At 36.5% G+C, this 18,716-nt stretch overlaps 1 protein-coding gene and 1 long non-coding RNA gene across 2 annotated transcripts; both read left to right on the forward strand.

Moving 5' to 3' along the window:
- The first annotated feature begins 2,371 nt into the window (after window positions 1-2,371).
- On the forward strand, window positions 2,372-4,617 carry LOC140165518 (uncharacterized). Its single transcript, XR_011860738.1, has 3 exons — window positions 2,372-2,455; window positions 3,216-3,329; window positions 4,371-4,617. It is a non-coding gene; the product is annotated as an uncharacterized lncRNA (long non-coding RNA).
- Window positions 4,618-5,990: 1,373 nt separating this feature from the next.
- LOC140165526 (lactadherin-like) lies at window positions 5,991-11,760 on the forward strand. Its single transcript, XM_072188815.1, has 5 exons — window positions 5,991-6,152; window positions 6,262-6,369; window positions 6,792-7,046; window positions 7,791-8,089; window positions 10,400-11,760. The coding sequence occupies exons 3-5, from the start codon at window positions 6,863-6,865 to the stop codon at window positions 10,568-10,570; spliced, it is 654 nt and encodes a 217-aa protein (XP_072044916.1). The 5' UTR covers window positions 5,991-6,152; window positions 6,262-6,369; window positions 6,792-6,862; the 3' UTR covers window positions 10,571-11,760.
- The last annotated feature ends 6,956 nt before the right edge of the window (window positions 11,761-18,716 follow it).

The raw sequence follows: 18,716 nt of genomic DNA on the forward strand, positions 1-18,716 counted from the left end.
CAGTCTTAGCTCTCAAATACCGTTTGTTCTGTTCAATTTGCTTTTTTAATCTCGAGATATGTTTAGTTAACAACGAAAGGGTAAAATTACAATTGTGCCACTTTTACTATTAGGGCATAAGGATGTACATGTAAAGCTGATGTTGATGCGTCTAATGCACCCCTTCCCCTTTCGGGGCTCGTGCATTAGACAAATTTTATGAACCTATAAGTGTGCAATATTTGTTTGTCTTTAATATGACTTGAGTGACAAAGAGAACAGTATTTACCATGATAAAATCATTGACATGCACATGTATTTAATTTTACATCAAAATGTAAAATATTTATTTATCTTTTATTTTGTCGTAAGTGGAAAAAGAGAATCATTATACCTGTATCATGATAAAACAGTAAAAACAGTAAAAACAATTTTGTATTGTGTAATTGATGCATTCTTTTGATTTCACGAAGGAACTCTTGATTAACTTGATGCTATCATTGATTTACATTGTACAGTCCTCTTCCCTAGTAAAAGTGACACAATTGTGATTTTACCCTTTTGTTCTTAAGTAAGTATATCTCGAGATTAAAACAAGCCAATTGAACAGAACAAACGGCATTTGAGAGCTAAGACTATTCCCTTGACGTTGATGTAAGCATCATGTCACAACGGTATTGTCTAATTGCCAGGCCAAGGAGGGCGCTTTTCACTTGCACATTTTTTTTGAGACAGGCTGTATAATGCGTACGAACAGCCGGTATGTACACCTTAGTTTATACCGAAAGTCCGAAGATCAGGCGATCAACAGGATGAATCCATATAATGAGTAGGCAGGGTTCAGGTGTGGTGTTTAGAAGGTACTGCAGCCGTATGTCGTCGCTGGCCGGGGAAAACATCGTAATTCCAAAGTTCAAATGCAATACCTCATTATGTAAAAAGTGCCACTCCCAAAACATATACCTCATAATTAGGTGCAACTTTGGTCACATTCTTTTTGTGAGTGTCTACTAACTCTACTTTAGGAAAATGTTCCGACACACCTTCTAATAAAATAAATGCCGTTAAGGGATCTAAAATGAGCGTTTATTGCATTTCGACAGTATTTTTTGTGGGACATGAGAGCACCTCAGACCTATCGAATTGCATTCTGAATACGAAGCATGTCTTTCTGATATCAAATAATTTTCATTTTTGAAAATCACAATATAATACAAATTTTATGACAAATTATAAAAATTTGATATTTTTCAAATTTTTGCTATATAACAGTCCTCGAAGTAAATTATATAAATCTAATGATATATTCTTAAAGTGTATGTAGCAGGGAGGAAAAGCCGACAGTCAATTGAAAATTTTGACCTTTCATATTGAAGATATGGATTTTTTCCCAAAAGACCTAATTTTGTTTTGGTGTTTTGGGAAAAAAATCCATATCTTCAATACGAAAGGTCAAAATTTTCAATTGATCGTCGGCTTTTCATCCCACCTACATACACTTTAAGTATAAATCATCAGATTTATAAATTTTACTTCAAGTACTGTACAAAAATATCAATTTTTAATGATTTGCCATAAAATGTGTATTAAATTGCGAATTTCAAAAATCAAAATTATTTGATATCAGAATGACATTCTTCGTATTCAGAATGCAATTGATATGTCTGATGTGCTCTAATGTCCCAAAATAAATACTGTCCAAACGTTCATACCCCAGCCCTTAAACACTCAAATAACAAACACATTTTTCATGTAAATCCTGTTAATTTTGAACCGTTTTTGTAAATGACAAAATTATTACATATGATGTTTTGTCATTGATCATGTTTTACTTCATAGAAGGGTTTTACTTCTGAGGTCAAAGCCCGGGGAGGGGGCACATCAAAAAATGTTGGTGGGTATGCTCCCCCGGAATTTTTAGGTGGTGGGTCTTTGGGAGCTGACGGCGTATCGGTAAAAGGGGGTCTTTCGGAGCTGCGAAACGGGCTGTGAACAAGTAAAATGAGGTCTTTTGGAGCTGCGAAAAGTCAAAATCAAGGGTCTTTCTTGGCTTTTTGGTTGAAAATCGCCTGAAAAAACAAGAAATATGAGGAATGAGCAATTTTTGGGTCTTTTAGAGCTGAAATTATCAAAATCAAGGGTCTTTCAGAGCTTTATTTTGGTCAAATATAGGGGGTCTTTCGGAGCTGCGAAACCCAAAAAGGGGGTCTTTCCGGGGGAGCATACCCGTATGGTCATTTGTGTTGAGTCCCCCCCCCCCCGGGAGTCAAAGTTACATGGAGATTTTTTCCTAGCTCAGTGACGATATTTTGAATTGATTTGCATTAAATATTTTTATGGTTCATGTTGACTTGTATTTCAGACATCGATGAGTGTTTTTCTAATCCTTGCTTAACTAATCAAGATTGTGTGGACAACATTAACTCTTATAATTGCACCTGCATACCCGGCTTTGAAGGCATCAACTGTGATATTGGTAAAATAATATAGTGGTTAAAATTTATTTATATAGGGGTTATGTGTAATGGCAAATATAATTCGCAGAAAGTCAAGTAAGACATAATCATGACAAATGAGGTACATGTATGCTATCCTCTCGGGTTGGCTACACAAATAGAATTAGACACAATATTATGAAATCGGCACGGAGTACATTGCACTACATTTTAGATAATGCGGACTATGGAATAGTATGTATGGTATCGGGTAGAAATGATGAAGCAAGATTGGCGACAGATACAGGACGAAAAATGTAAAATGACCTCTTCCATTTCCACTACATACTTCCCCTGTGTAAGATGTTGGAAATATCTTCCACATGGGGAGTACAAATTAAAATGGAATTAGCACACTAAAAAATTGAAACTCACCCTCTCTGTGTGGAAAAATTAGGTTGAATCTTCCTCAGAGGGTTTACGACATTCAAACGGAGCTGCCAAATGTGTTCATTCCATTTAAAACTCGTACTTTTCCTGCGAAAGATGTTTGCAACATCTTCCAAATGGGTGTGGAATGTAAATGGGATAGCAGTGAAGGCACCTTAAGGTGGTGCATGAAATCAGTATCAATCAAGATCTTCTTGAGAGCATAAATATTACCAGGAAAGATTCGCGTGTGAGATGGGATAGAAAAAGAAAGCATATGGTTTTCCGTGTCTAAAGTCTTACAGATACATAGTCAAAGTGGCTACAAAATAACTCACATTTTATCGTATGTTTTTTCTTTTATATCTGAAGATGTGGACGAATGTGATTCAAGTCCATGTTTGAATTCCGGAGAATGCGTCAATGGCGTTGGTTTCTATGAATGTAGCTGTCGTAATGGCTACATTGGAAAAATGTGTCAAACTGGTACGTTACTTTTGTATAATTTTTAGATTTATAATGTCATGTATTTTTGTAACGATAGAGGGATTCTGTAAATATGCTTTCATATTGTGTACCCTACGATTAATTCATCGTATTAAACCTCTTTAAAATGACACTAAAGAGTAACAGGATTTTGGCCATGTTGGGCTTATTTATTAATATCGTAAACTGTGGAATATGGCAGGAGACAAAAATATCCTCCAAACGTAACTTTTCCTCCTATCCGTAAATTTGTTGAGAAGTCCAATTGTTATATTTAAATAAGATGATTAGTATACCGTTTGGCGTTTGGAAAATTAATCAAAGTTATAAAAAATGGCAAAGCGTTGCAGTTTGAGGGCAGTGGTTCACAGCGTCATCATCCCTATATCTTCGTGTCAAAAATTGCCGTGATAGTACGGCGAATCCTCTCGTTTTTCAATAGCTACGCATGGCGATTTTGTTCGAGATAGGCCGAGCGACTCAGGCTAAGCATAGTACGACTATCATATGAGATACCATCAAGTTCTATTCTACACATTATTACAATTTGCGCATGCTCTAGTATCCCATATGGTGTTCCTATTACAAGGAAATTAGATTTGTTTTGAGGTAAAACCAAGGTTTTGTTTTAAATACACTAACTTGAAATTAAATACACTGATTAGCGGCCATCACTGTTTGCTCTGGATACATTTTTACTGCATTTTTGGCGTAACGATTTTTAAATCGAAAGTTAGAATTGTGATATATTTAATTTTGAGAATTACAATTATATAAAGGAACACATTAATGATCCAGGTGCTTGTACAATAGAAAATTCGATCACACGTGTATATCACAATGCATATGTAAACTTTCTTTATCTGTGTCAACAATAGAATATTGATCACCAACGGAGTATGGAGCTTTATGAAAAAATATATTTATAATATAGAGTGTTGACACTGTGTGGTTTGAAGGCAGTGATTGAAAGGCATTGATTTGACCAATAACAACCGAATTTGCAACAGTAATCTGTAGTATTTATTTATTTTCATTCAGTATGCAAGACTCCTCTTCTGGCAGGAACAACTATACCGCTCAATACCACCGAGAGTTTCATAACTGGATCCATGGGAAAAATAAACCAAGCTGCTCTTTGCATCGATTCCTGGTTTCCTTGGATTCAGATTGATTTTGGATCTCCCCAAATAATGACTGGATTCAAAGTAGAAGCTCATACAGCTTCTAAGTATGTTACTTCTGTATGGATTAAGGTTGGGAATGACTCAAACGCACTTGATTATATCCTTGATGACACTGGTAATCCTAAGGTATGTATAATGAAGCCATCGCGGTTCGCGATTACTTGTCCGATGGCCCACATTAAACCAGTTTTTTTGCTTTAAATTACAATTTCTATTGATATCAAAGAAATCGCATCATTCATTAACGTCATAGCTTTATATTTTAATTTACTCAATGAAACTTGCATCTGCAATGAAATCGAACCAGCCATTAATGCTTAAAGTTATACGCGCGTACATACTCGTATAATCATGTGGCCCGCGCCGCTTTGCCAAAAATCAAAGCATGGAGATGAAACCACTTATTCTTAAGGTAAGCTGCTATTGGTAGCTATTGGTTCTTTGCTTCGTGAATCACGCAGACAAGTTACAGCTCTGCTCAAACCAAAACTTGCCCGTTGAATAGGGGTGCCCCGGGAAGGTAGATATCCAACTCTCCTTTTACCATGAGTTGTTTTCCTCTGAGCTTTTTAAACGCTGGATGTGCCTTAAAGCATATTGGCTGGCGACTCAATGTTAGTCGTGGTTTATATGTTGGTGTTTCAGATATGATCTTATTACAGGTGTAGGCTATGTAAGATTTGAATATATGAATACAAAAGCCACCCAAGTCCATACTTTGTCCAAATATACATAGGCCTGTCATATGTTTGAAAGAACAACTCAAATTCATCCTCTGTGTCTATTGAGCATGTGAAAAACAGCGTGTATGAAAGAATCAACCCAAGTCCATGATTTGAGTCTTGTAACATATTGATTGAAATCCAGTATGTATAAAAGTCCACTTGTAACATCTTCATTACTGGAGAGTGACTTTTGAAAAAAAATGTGTTTATTCAAGGAAAGTGTGTGGTTTATATTACATGGCAGAATGCTTATCAACATTATACATAACTGTGTGCTATATTTTGTATTATCTTACTAGTGGTAATATCATTCCAACATTATTGTCTTTGTATATGATTAAAAAAACACACCCAAGTCCAGAATTTAAAATGAACCCCCCGAAGTCCCTGAAATGCTAATCGTCATACCTAATACAGTTTAACCCACCCATTTGCACGTACAACTTACCATATTGACCAGGTAAATCTAACTGAAGGAATTAAAATGATACACTGTTTTTTTCTCAAAAACACTTCACATGGACTTGGGTGGGTTTTGGATTCACGTATTCATTTACTTTTCCAGTTGGATCGTCAGTTCTATTATATCATCTGTTGATGCAAGCTTGATATTCTTTGTCATATAAAGTTGTTGGACATGGATCTGGATTACTTTTGATCTCGGCTATTCAGCATATGAGATCCAGCGTACCTTTAACAATTTGCACTTTCTTGTTCTCATCAGATTTTTGGAACGAGAAAGCAACTTTCACCGCTTGCTGTAGTATTTTTCGAAAAGATTGCTTCATCACAATTCATACAGATTGAACCCCTCTCTCTTGTCAATGACAAATTAGAACGTTGTTTAACAATCGGTGTGCTAGGATGCCCTGATACTGGTCAATATCTACCAAGCGTCATTCAACATGGTGGTAAGAAATCTCTATTCTTCTATTTCTTTCCGAAGAAAAAATTAACAGGGAGTGTTATGAATAAATGTTCATTTGTAAGTAACGTACATATTTTCCTTATTCTTTTCAGATTTCCCTTACAGTATTCCTGGCCCATATGATGTATCAGAGGGAGATGGTTCAATTAATGTAACCATCGCGAGAACATGCACAATATGTAATTTTACCGGAAGTGTTTGTAAGTGTTTCTGGGGTAACCCTAATTTGATAAAGAAAATATTGTAGCCACGGAAACTAATTCCAAAAGGCTTCAAGCATAGACTTCAACGGTCTGGCGTGACGTTCATGATTGACCACGGGAGCTTCCGGATCACAAAAGGCAAAACGGTTTTGGTTGAAAAATATTGTACAAAAGCACAGTTTTAGTGAGTACGTCATTAGCACTGTAAATATTTTTAGAGCTGAAATCAAAAATCTTGATGTTTCACCAAACCGGCTACCCTGGAGGATTGGTGAAAATCCACGAAACCTGCTGTCCTCGAGGTCTGGTATAGGCAATAATAGACCACTCCCGACTTTGAGGTGAATAAAAATGTTGCCATGTAAAAAGTGGGATTAATCTCTAACTTTTTTTTTTTAATCAATCGCATTGTCACGTAGCAATATCAGCAGACGATTGGCTAGCGATATCATCCGATTGTGTTACAACAACAAAGCCAGATTTTACCAAAATGACGCATTTTGTTGTCAATTTTGGTGTTGACGAAACGGAAAAGACTGTAAACATTGAGATTCTAGATGACGACATTCCGGAAGCACCACAAGAAAACCTCATGCTTTACATCGCAATGCACGATGGGATTGATAAATCCGGGGCTTTTACTATTATTACAATCAACGATGATGATGTATTTGGTAAGGACACGTTATATGCGAACTTTTCCGTACTAATCTGTCTTTTTCAATAGTATCGCAAGACTTATATGCGTTCCACCAAACTAACTGAAATGGACAGATTCAGTATAAGGTGTCTACTCAAAATGTGTACTCATCATCGACATGATCGAAGTCAAAAATAATTGTTATTAAATTCGATAGTACTCATCAAATATTGGTACTCCTGGAAATGGACTTGGAAAAACGAGGAGGCGATAAGGGATTTCTTGTTTCCCTCATTTTCCCTTATTACTTGACGAGGCAATTGCCTCACATAGCTTCACTTGAATGTATCTACGTTAATGCGAGTTGGAGGAGAGCATGGCATAGCGATGTTTGCAATCAAATATTGAGACAAATAAAGCTGACACACAAGGGGAATGGTTATGGGTTTTATAAAAGAAATGTCAAGGCTTGATATCAGGGGTGTCATTTTCGCCCGATGTTTATGATTTTTCTGGGGAGGGGGAAAACGTTCAAACTTTCGTTTTGATATTTTATTGGCTTTTTAATAACTCAAGAACCACAAGACCAATGGAAATATAAATCCAAATTATTGGCTTCCTTGACTCATTTTATATAAAAGATCAATGTATTAATAAGAATGCACTGCAGGTCTTTTTAAGCTGAGACAGGACAAACAAAATATGGCACCTGCCATCCCACTTGCCATAAGCTCTCATATTACTGAATGGCTAGTTCTTCTATGTAATTGCTTTTTAGGTTGTAATAGCACTCTTGGACTTGAGTGGGACTTAATTACAGATGACCAATTAACGGCGTCATCGAAGAGGAATAATCAAATTGTAGCCGAAAAAGCAAGGTTAAATCACCCTACATTCTGGCGCCATCTTGACGGAGATGGTCAAAGATGGGTTCGAGTTGATCTTCTCAATCCCTATCGAGTTTCTGGATTTGTAATTCAAGGATATAGCGGCTATTGGGTTAAGACCTGCTTCATTAAGTATGAGGATTCTATAGGCACTATGCAGTATGTTTTGGATGACACTGGAAGCAATAAGGTACGTACGGACAGACATTTAATTGTCGAAGCTCACAATGAGACCACGGGGAGACACAGCACCGCTAGTGTCCGAGTTCGAGCCAAGTCACAGTCCGACAAAAAATGGACTCGAGTCCGAGTCAAGACTCGAACAACACATCATAGTCTACTTCATAATCATAACCCCTTTTGGAAATTCATACCTCAATGTCAATTTATCTCACAATAAAGGACAAACTCAGAACGAGAACCCCATCCGAATCCTCGACGCCCAGGGAAAAAGACCTTTTTCTCTGAGCAGAGCGGTCACTGGTGATGTGTTTTATTTTATGGAATGGAATGATGTGAATTGTTTATCAAAAGCAGACAAAAAAAGACAGATAACTACAATGAACTATAAGGGAAAAGGCCTGAGGTCCATGAGCCCTATGATTCTGTTTTATAGTATCATTCCACGCGTGTTTCGGGCCCGGTTTCGGGCTTTGGTATGTTCCCTTACTGGTCTGACTAGTATGTAGTGAGATGAGCCGATGGGCCGCGATTGACCATCGGTAAACATAGACTGCTTTACAATTCACCCGTACTATCATGACTATGCCATAAAACAGAGCGTATCACAAGTAAGCACTCTGTCCAGAGAAAAAAAGCCTCGCGGTGTTTGGAATGGGCGGTTCTCGTATACTGAACTTGTCATTATCATTGTGAGATGAGTTGATATGGAAATGTGAATTTCAGAAAGGGACTATGAAGTAGACTGTTGAGGTAGACTATGGTAATCGCCCTCTCCCTGGCTACTGTACTGTCTATAATCAACTTACACTCACAATATTTCCAGTTTTTTAAATACCATAATACGAGGGTTGGTCAATAATATCCCGCAACCATTATTTATCTCCGCTCATGCATGATTTAGATGACTGTAACTTACGATCAATAAAGTTTGTACCTTTGTCTTTCCAAACATACAACATTTAGTATCAGAGTACCTTTAATTACGTAATCTCATTTGCATAAAGTCATTGCCATATGTACACTGACAATTGTCAACATTGGCGGGAATTTTGAATTGTAGTTGAGGAACGTGTAATAAAAAGAAGCAGAAGTAAGGACCAAAGCAATTTACAAGCCTTATTTTTGGTATGAGGTAATCTGAGTATATTCAATGGATAATTGTGAAATAAGAAATGTATCCGTCAACAGATCAGGAAAGGGACTGTCTTTGAACTTCACCAAAAATAGGCCTTAACGACAAACAAAAATGGTGTGAAAATCGGGAGAAAAGAGCCCACACGGTAAAAGAAAGAATCCAAATTATCTCCAAAATAAAACAAAAACAAATTTTATTATTGGTATGGTATGAGAGATCATAGTCAGGACAATAGAATTTGTTGCAATAAAAATAGATAGTTGCGCATGCGTTGATGGTACGCATGATTGAAAGTACCAAAAATGTGTGAAAAAGTAAAATTTCATCAAAAAAGCGCTAAAAATATGACTAATACAAGGTTTGCTGAATAGTAGCTGTGTGAGTGAATTGCTATACCGAGTCTTATGCTAGAATTAGACAAACCTTTCGAAATTCAAATTTCTGATTCAATCCAGAGCCTCTCTATGGTATGCTACTTTGATTACAAAAACAAGACCTTTTGAAAACAAGGGTTCATTAAGAAAGAAATGTTTGTGATTTCACCACTGGGATCTCCCTTTTTAATAATCAATAGATACCCAATCAAACCAGGTACCATTTGTAAAATTTTGTCATCGATTAATCTTTCTATCTCTTATTATGTAAAGAACAATGGGTGATAAAGCCTACTCAAAATTGGAGATATTCAACACGGTCCCTTTTTGTTAATAAAAATGGTATAGATCTAAAAAGAGTACAGCATCATTTCTATGTTATCGGTCTACAAAGCTGCAAAACCGCGCCAGATTCCGTACTTTTATTCTCGAGATATTTGGAATTACGAGTCGTATGTAACAATACCTCAATTTGGCGTGAGAATTTCTTGACTATTTTCACCATAAATCAGGCAGTGTCCATACACTATTGTGTTTATGCGAATGTCATTACGTAATCAAGTATTCAGCATCGCTAATACATATTTACTTTGAAAGACAAAAGTACAAACTTGTATTTAGCGTAAGTAGCAGTCATCCAAGTCATGCATGAGTGGAGATACACCATAGTTGCGGGAACTTATTGACCAGCCCTCGTATTATTATTAATAACCAAGGTATACCATCCATAATCTGATGATATTATCATAAGTATAGTATTTAGTTTCATATGAAATTCAATTATATGCAATTATATATTTTTCCACAGATATTTGCTGCCAATTCCGACGGTCACACGCCTGCTCTTGTATACTTTGACCAGCCTATCGAAACTCGGATCATAGAGATAGTGGGAAATACTTGCACCATCAACACATTACATAATGCGAAGCCTGTGACATGCGTCATTAGATTAGAACTCCTGGGATGCAATGTTTAATTCCATAGGCGACAGCAGAAGGGGACGAGGCACGTCACTCTTAAATTTTTCGTAGGGGGATGTCTCCCCTAAAAATCCGAAAAGAACGATATTCCATTTTAGGGCCAAAATATGCCAAATATTCTAAAATTAAAAACTTTTGCCTCTAATGTCCCATTAAAAACGGCACAAAATTTATAATATGAACGCTTCACCACACACTAAAATTTTCGTGCTTCGGCCGCAGGAAAGACGAAAAAGAAGGAAAAGAAACCATTTTAAGCACAAAGTTGGAATTTCTCATTGTTTGGTAAATGAAAATTTTGGGTGGGCATCAAAATGCCTTGGACTACGTGCCCCGCCCAAGTGGTATTCTCCGGAGGCTTTTTATCACGTAATTAGGTCATGGGGACACAATGTCATACTTTGCCATAATCAGCCCTAACCTGATGGAGGCAGACATATACCTGAGCTATATTGTCAGCCTGTTACGCTAATTGCCTACGTCATTTTTTGTAATTTTGAGAACAATGAACAAAATGTGGTTCAAGTATGCATCAGTTACGTAATCACCCTAATTATTTCGGATTATTCTCTTTCATTTGTATCATTATAATTTGTGCATAGATTGGTGAATAATTGTACTTTGTTCTCAAAAATATAAAAAACGACTTAGGCAAAAAGCGTAACAGGCTGACGATATGTGCCTGGTGCTTTGACATCCCCCATTTAAAAGGCTCTTCTGTTGGTCCCTGCTATTTCAGCTTGCTAGTTTCTGCTCCATTTTTGTAGCTCCACGGGGAGAAAAATAAGATAACAACTAACATTCCTATACTCGATTCATGCCGGTTTTATGGCTCGATTACAATTCCTATAGTTTGGGCTCCATCATGGACGTCAAACCCGGGGGGACATGGGTGATATATCATGCCGGGATTTGGGGAGAGGACATGTCCCCTAACTCAAAGGGGAAAAAATCGTTGTTGTTAGTTCTGTTTAAATATGTACACATTTGGCAAACACCTTAATTGGGGTATCACATAGTGTAAAAAAGCAATTTTTTGCGCGATGACGGCAATGTGTATAAACTTTCCCGGGCAACTTTCACTTCAAAAAGTATGAAACTAAAATTTTCACATATCCCAGCAAAATCGGGCCAAAATAATGCTCACTGGGTAACGCCACTAGAAATGAACTGCAAACTGCTATAATTGGGCCTTCGTCAAGTAACTTTTTACACAATAATAGTGTAAAAAGTGTCCTCCAAATGCCTTCATTTGGCGCCTATTTTGTTACATTTTTCTACCATTACGTTTTGTCTCGAAAATGTATGAAAGTTCTTTGAGAAAAAGGTGAATAAAGGCGGCCAGTGACTTATAACCAACAGAGAAGTCCGCGGACCGATATGAAAGCTGCCCACAGTACTAAAACTGCCCTAATTTGGGTTTAACATCATTCGGCTAAATGGTTACGCTTGTTTTCTTAGATATTCTCCGGGATATGTCAGTAGACTTTGATACCATTGACCACGATATTCTTGTAAATAGGCATAATATTGAGTATGGTATTGGAGGTTGTGTTTTAAACTGTTTCAATTCTTATTTAATGATCGTATAAGTAGAGTATTACTCAAGTATGGTGTTCGCCAGGGATCAGTCGTGGGTCCACCGATCTTCAAATCCTATCACCGATATTCTGAAACGCGGATCACATATATCTTGCCGACGACACCCAGTCGTATGATACAAAAGTACCGGGTGATTTTAAGGCAGCACAGTTTAAGCTGCACAGCTGAATTCCAAAGTTGGATTTTGAAAAGCAAATTGAAGCTATGATACAAAAACGGAGCTTTTCATCATGCACTCCGTGTAAATCTAAAGAGCGGTGAATCGGCGATTGATCCCTCCCCGTCTCTCAGGAATTTAGGTATAACCTTTGATCACCATCTAAATGTGGATTTGCAGATTTATGCTTTATGTATATATTATTTTGCATTATTATAGTGTCAGTTTTCATCTGCGCAACATTTCCTGTATCCGACGTTTTATTGACCAGGACACCACATGAGGACATGCAGTGAGATCTTTAGTCCTTTGTGTATCAGTCAATCCACGGGTCATTGGTAATAGTTCTTTCTCATTCTTAGGTCCCAAAGTTTAGAATGCTCTCCTTTTTTATTTGCAATGCCTACAATGTTCAGTCTTTCAAAAGACTATAGGCGGATTGATTTTCGGCTAAAAATAATCGAAAAAAAAATGCAATTTTCACCGAATTTTCTCCTAAATATTTTTACCTAACACTAACAAGCCAAAAAATCAGTAGCTCTTGAAATAATTATTCAAGGGCGAAATGGAAATCATTAGGGCCTAACTAACCACCCTCCCCCCTCTATGGTCATCTTTGATGGCCGGTCCTACCCGGGTAAGGTGCTAGGGGTAAAAATGTTATCACCAAAATGAGCGCAAAGGATGTATCTACGATTAGCTTAGGTCGTTCCGGCGTAAACGTGTGCGTTATTTTATGACGGGTAAAAAATCTTAGGGGGGTTGTACCCCGGCCCCCAACTCAACACAAAAGTTGACAACCATGAGAGTTACCAAATTGCGCAGAAAAGGGGTTATTTTTTTACCAGTAGCAAGGACCGCGAAATTGGCAAAATAGGGAGTATTTAATTTGCAATGTCCGTGAAATTTGACAGTGAAATCAGCAAAATAGGGGTATTTAATTTGCACTGTCAGCGAAATTTGGATAAAAGGGGTACTTGAGAAAATCCAGAAATTTTATGTCAATATTTAGTGTCATTGATCAGGGGTGTTTGAAATTCTAATCATTGAAAAGGGGTGTTTGAAATTCTAGTCATTAAAAACTACAAAAAATGGGGTTGTTTTTGGCCAAAATCATGAAAAAGGGGGGCAAATTTGATGAAAAATCATTGCAAAGGGGGCCTTTGAAAGATTTGATAATTCTCATGGTTGTCAACCTTTGTGTTGCGTTGGGGGGCCAGGGGTTGCACACCCACTCGTAGTTCTAGGGTTGATGCTGTATATATCATCTATTTTGTAATGTATGTTTTTATTTTTATTATTGTTATTGTAAGCCGATTTGGTCTTGTTGAAAAGGTACCTAATAAATGACATAACAGCAACAACAACAACTTGATTATTGGTTTATACCATCTACCATGGATGTTGCAACAAAATCTGTTGATATATTAACAGTAGCAAGAACTGATCATTTAGCAGTTCATATGTGTCTTTCTTTTGATAATGTCATAAGAGGTAATAGTTACTGGAAATTCAACAATGAGTTACTAAAAAATGATGATTACTCTGAGAATTTACTAACTATGATTGATGAATGTGTAAATACTTATGGTGAATTTTTATCTTGTGCTGACCTCTGGTCTTTATGTAAAAATAAAATTCGTTCTTTCAGTATCGAATTTGCATCTAGGTGTAACCGGTATAAGAAAAACAGAATTTCTGAAATTGAGTGTAAACTTCAAGAAGCCTATGTTAACACTGTAAAAAATCCCAGTGACGACAACTTCAAATGTGTTTATAACACATCAGATTTGGATGAGTTCTTCAATAGTGTTGACATTCCAAAGTTAACAGAGGATGAAAAGGTATTATGTAATGGAGAGTTAACAACATCCAAATGTAGTGATGCCATACGTGGGATGGCCCGGAACAAAAGCCCGGGATATGATGGTATCACTGTTGAATTCTATAGTAAATACTGGCCAAAAGTAGGTCAATTGGTTGTTGATGCATATAATGAATCATACAATACTGATGGTTTAACTCCTGTCCAAAACCAGGGAATTATCTCTCTTCTTCACAAAGGCAAAGGATTGCCTCGTGATAGGCTCGATAATTGGCGTCCAATTACACTTCTTAACATCGATTACAAGATTGTAACAAAGTCTCTTGCTGCTCGATTGCAAAAAGTGCTTAAGGGACTTGTCAACAATGATCAAAATGGATTTGTAAAAGGTCGTAGTATTCATAATAACATTCGTTTAATCGAAGATGTTTTACGTTATGTTGATGATAATGACATTCCTGGTATTATGTTATGTGTTGATTATAAAAAGCGTTCGACACAATTGAACGTGAATTTATCTTGTATGCTTTAAGAAAGTTCAATTTCGATGAATCATTTATAAAATGGATTTCTGTCATTTTTAAAAACACATCAAATTGTATCATAAACAATGGGCATATCTCTAAATTCTTTGAAGTCGAACGCGGTGTAAGACAGGGATGCCCTTGATTGCATCATTGCTCTTTGTTCTAAGTGTGGAACTGTTATCATGTAAAATTCGCCAATCCAAATCTATTAAAGGTATAAAACTTCCTATAGAAGGATATGGTCGCAACGAAGTCAAAATTTCAGCCTTTGCTGATGATACAACAATTTTTGTCAATTCTGCTGAGGCACTCCAAAATACTCTAGTCATTCTTGATAAGTTTGCGCTTCTACCTGGTCTCTGTTTGAATTACAATAAATGTGACGCCATCTGGATTGGTTCTCTCAAAAACAACGATTTTAAAATTGGTAATGTTAATTGGAAGCTTTCTCCAGATAATACTATTAAAATCCTTGGTATTACCTTTAGCCCAAACGTTCCTCTTGAAAAACTCAATTGTAACTGGGATGAAAAAATGAAAAAAAATCGAGAGTTCTATCCGTGCATGGCAAATGAGAGGATTATCAATGATTGGTAGAAACTTAATTGTCAAGTCTCTTTTAGCATCACAGCTCACATATATTGCTTCCACGATTATTATTCCAGACAAAGTGGTGACAAAAATCAACAACATGTTTATAAAATTTGTTTGGAATAGAGCTGAAGCGGTAAAACGCAGAACAATCATTTGGCCCATTCCATGTCAGCTCCAGGGATGTGCACCGCAGCACCTCTTCAATTTTTTTCTTTTTCTGTGTGGTGGTAGATATTGATGAGAAAGTAAAATCCTGAAAATTTGAGCTTCATACTCCATTTCGTTTTCCCGTGGCATCAATTTGAAATTTAGGGGGTCAGCGTAAAAAATGTGTCGCAACGCGAAAGACGATGTTTGGAGGTCCATAAATGTATAAAGGAAACCCTTTAAAACTGTAAAAAGTATGTATCCTGGGGTACTTTTTGGTGTAGAATTCAAATCTGCTATCAGAAAACTTGTAACTCCTTTACTTTAAAAGATATAGGGCCCTCAAAATGCAACTTCGTCCAACCAGGACCAACTTTGGGGGGGGTCAGAACTCCAAAAGTAAAAATAATTTTAGCGTCAATTTTTTTGCCAGTCAGAGCCCTTTGGTAGGACATTACTCTTATCCAATATTGAGCATATTAGAATACATTTAGCTGAGATATTACCCATGCAAAACCACTTTTTTACATTTTGACCCCCTGAAAACCAATGTCAGACAATTTGCCCCACCATCAACTTCAGGTATGTTGAAGATATGTTCTTGGACAACATTTCTGAGAGATATTGGCTTTGGTTCTTGATGGCTTCAACACATTAGTAAGGTTTGCCTTCCATACTGCAGTTACTGTCCGTTTTCCTATACACAATACACAGTGCTCTTTCCCATTGACGCGTGACCTTTACAAATAGCCCTACGTTAACAGTATGGGGATATGACTAGTTAACGTCGCTGTGTGAAAAATAACCGGCCAATATTAAAAGTACTCTTCTAAAGTTCTAGAAAATATAGTTTTTAACATGTCCTAAATTTTAGCTAATTTAGATGTTTGGAAATATTCGTACTTTGGTGTTTTAGTTAATGTTATAGGTAATAGTACATTGCCTAGTTAACGTCGCTGTGTGAAAAATAACCGGCCAATATTAAAAGTACTCTTCTAAAATTCTAGACAATATAGTTTTGTAACATGTCCTAAATTTTTAGCAAATTTAGATGTTTGGAAATACTCGTACTTTGGTGTTTTAGGAAGGATATGTAAACGACAGATAACACCAAAAATATGAAGAAATTATTTCTAAACCGTGTTAAGTCAAAAATCATTATGTTGCTCATTTTCAAGAATGCTGGTTTACAAAAAGCACGACATTGTCTGATTTCGTGAACAAAGCCACACATAACATTGTTTCCTTTCGTTTCCTTTATAATCGGTTACCCAACTGAAGCTATGAATACCATCTTTATTGCGATATCGCACATGAAAACAGTCACTTGTGCACAACCAGAGAAGATCCGATTTAATCAGTTGAGCTGTTTCAATGAGTGTTATCTTGGTTTAATAGCTTTTAATGGGGTTAAGTCCTGCAAAGGTCGAGATGAATTCTACTGTAGACATGACTGCATCATGCTCCATAGAGTTGTACATGAAATCATTATACATGCAAAATCAAAAATGTGTACAACTCTATGGAGTAGGCAAACCTTACTAATGTGTTGAAGCCATCAAGAACCAAAGCCAATATCTCTCAGAAATGTTGTCCAAGAACATATCTTCAACATACCTGAAGTTGATGGTGGGGCAAATTGTCTGACATTGGTTTTCAGGGGGTCAAAATGTAAAAAAGTGGTTTTCCATGGGTAATATCTCAGCTAAATGTATTCTAATATGCTCAATATTGGATAAGAGTAATGTCCTACCAAAGGGCTCTGACTGGCAAAAAAAATTGACGCTAAAATTATTTTTACTTTTGGAGTTCTGACCCCCCCAAAGTTGGTCTTGGTTGGACGAAGTTGCATTTTGAGGGCCCTATATCTTTTAAAGTAAAGGAGTTACAAGTTTTCTGATAGCAGATTTGAATTCTACACCAAAAAGTACCCCAGGATACATACTTTTCAAAGTTTTAAAGGGTTCCTTTATACATTTATGGACCTCCAAACGTCGTCTTTCGCGTTGCGACACATTTTTACGCTGACCCCCTAAATTTCAAATTGATGCCACGGGAAAACGAAATGGAGTATGAAGCTCAAATTTTCAGGATTTTACTTTCTCATCAATATCTACCACCACACAGAAAAAGAAAAAATTGAAGAGGTGCTGCGGTGCACATCCCTGGAGTTGACATGGAATGGGCCATTTCTGACTTTGATATGGGAGGAATAAAAATGTTTCATGTAACATCTTTTTTTTAATCATTGACGTTGTCTTGGATAAAGAAACTCGTCAATAATGAGGTTGCTGTGTGGAAAAATATTGCTTTATATCATGTGTCTAAGATTGGTCTTAATACAGACCTTTTAAATGTAACTGCTCTATTAAAACCATGGGCATTGATTGTGTCAATATCATTGATAAGTTACCCAAGTTTTACTCATCTGTAATCAAATATTGGTTTAACACAAAACCGGTTGTTTACAAACAGGATATTGATATGCCTGGTACTGAAATAATATGGAACAACAATGCTATTAAACTTAACAGTAAATCACTTTTTATGCATGACTGGATCAGAGCAGGCTTCATAAGAGTTAACGATCTCTTTGACAATCAAGGGTCTATGTTTTCTGTTCAAGATATTCAGCGTCGTATCCCTCAAAATCCAAGGGTCTTCATTGATTACTTTGTTGTTCATAATGCTCTTCCTAAAGATTGGAAAACTCATCCTAAGCCTTGTGAAGAACGCTCTGACATCTTGTTTAATAAAATTCCTATTCAAAAATGCAACGCTAAAGATTTTAAAGAAATTAAAATCAGGTCGATGTATACAACCCCAACGTGTTACAAATTCTGGGCGAACAAATTCCCCAGATATCATTTTAACTGGAATTCTATTTGGAATAATGTCCCCCAATGCACTAAAGAAGCTCGTCTGATTTCTCTTAATTGGAAGATTCTTCACAACATATACCCCACAAAAACAATGTTGTATAAAATGGGCAAGAAAATTCTAATATGTGTGAAACCTGTAATGTTATTGATCATGTTGATCATTTCTTTTACTATTGTAAAAAATCAATCCCATTTGGGATAAAGTCAAAACAGTGATATCTTTGAATATCCAACATAACATCTCTCTCAATGTTAAAATGTCATGTTTGGTGAACATGGTTCACACAGCAAAGACAACCTGTTTGTCAACTATGTAATTGTAATTGCCAAGCTTTGTATTAGCAAATATAGATATGGTAACCACCCCAATCTTCTCTTTTTGTTTGATAATGAACTCAAAATTCGCAA

Source organism: Amphiura filiformis, chromosome 1 (genome assembly GCF_039555335.1).
Source record: "Amphiura filiformis chromosome 1, Afil_fr2py, whole genome shotgun sequence".
Classification (NCBI taxonomy): domain Eukaryota; kingdom Metazoa; phylum Echinodermata; class Ophiuroidea; order Amphilepidida; family Amphiuridae; genus Amphiura; species Amphiura filiformis.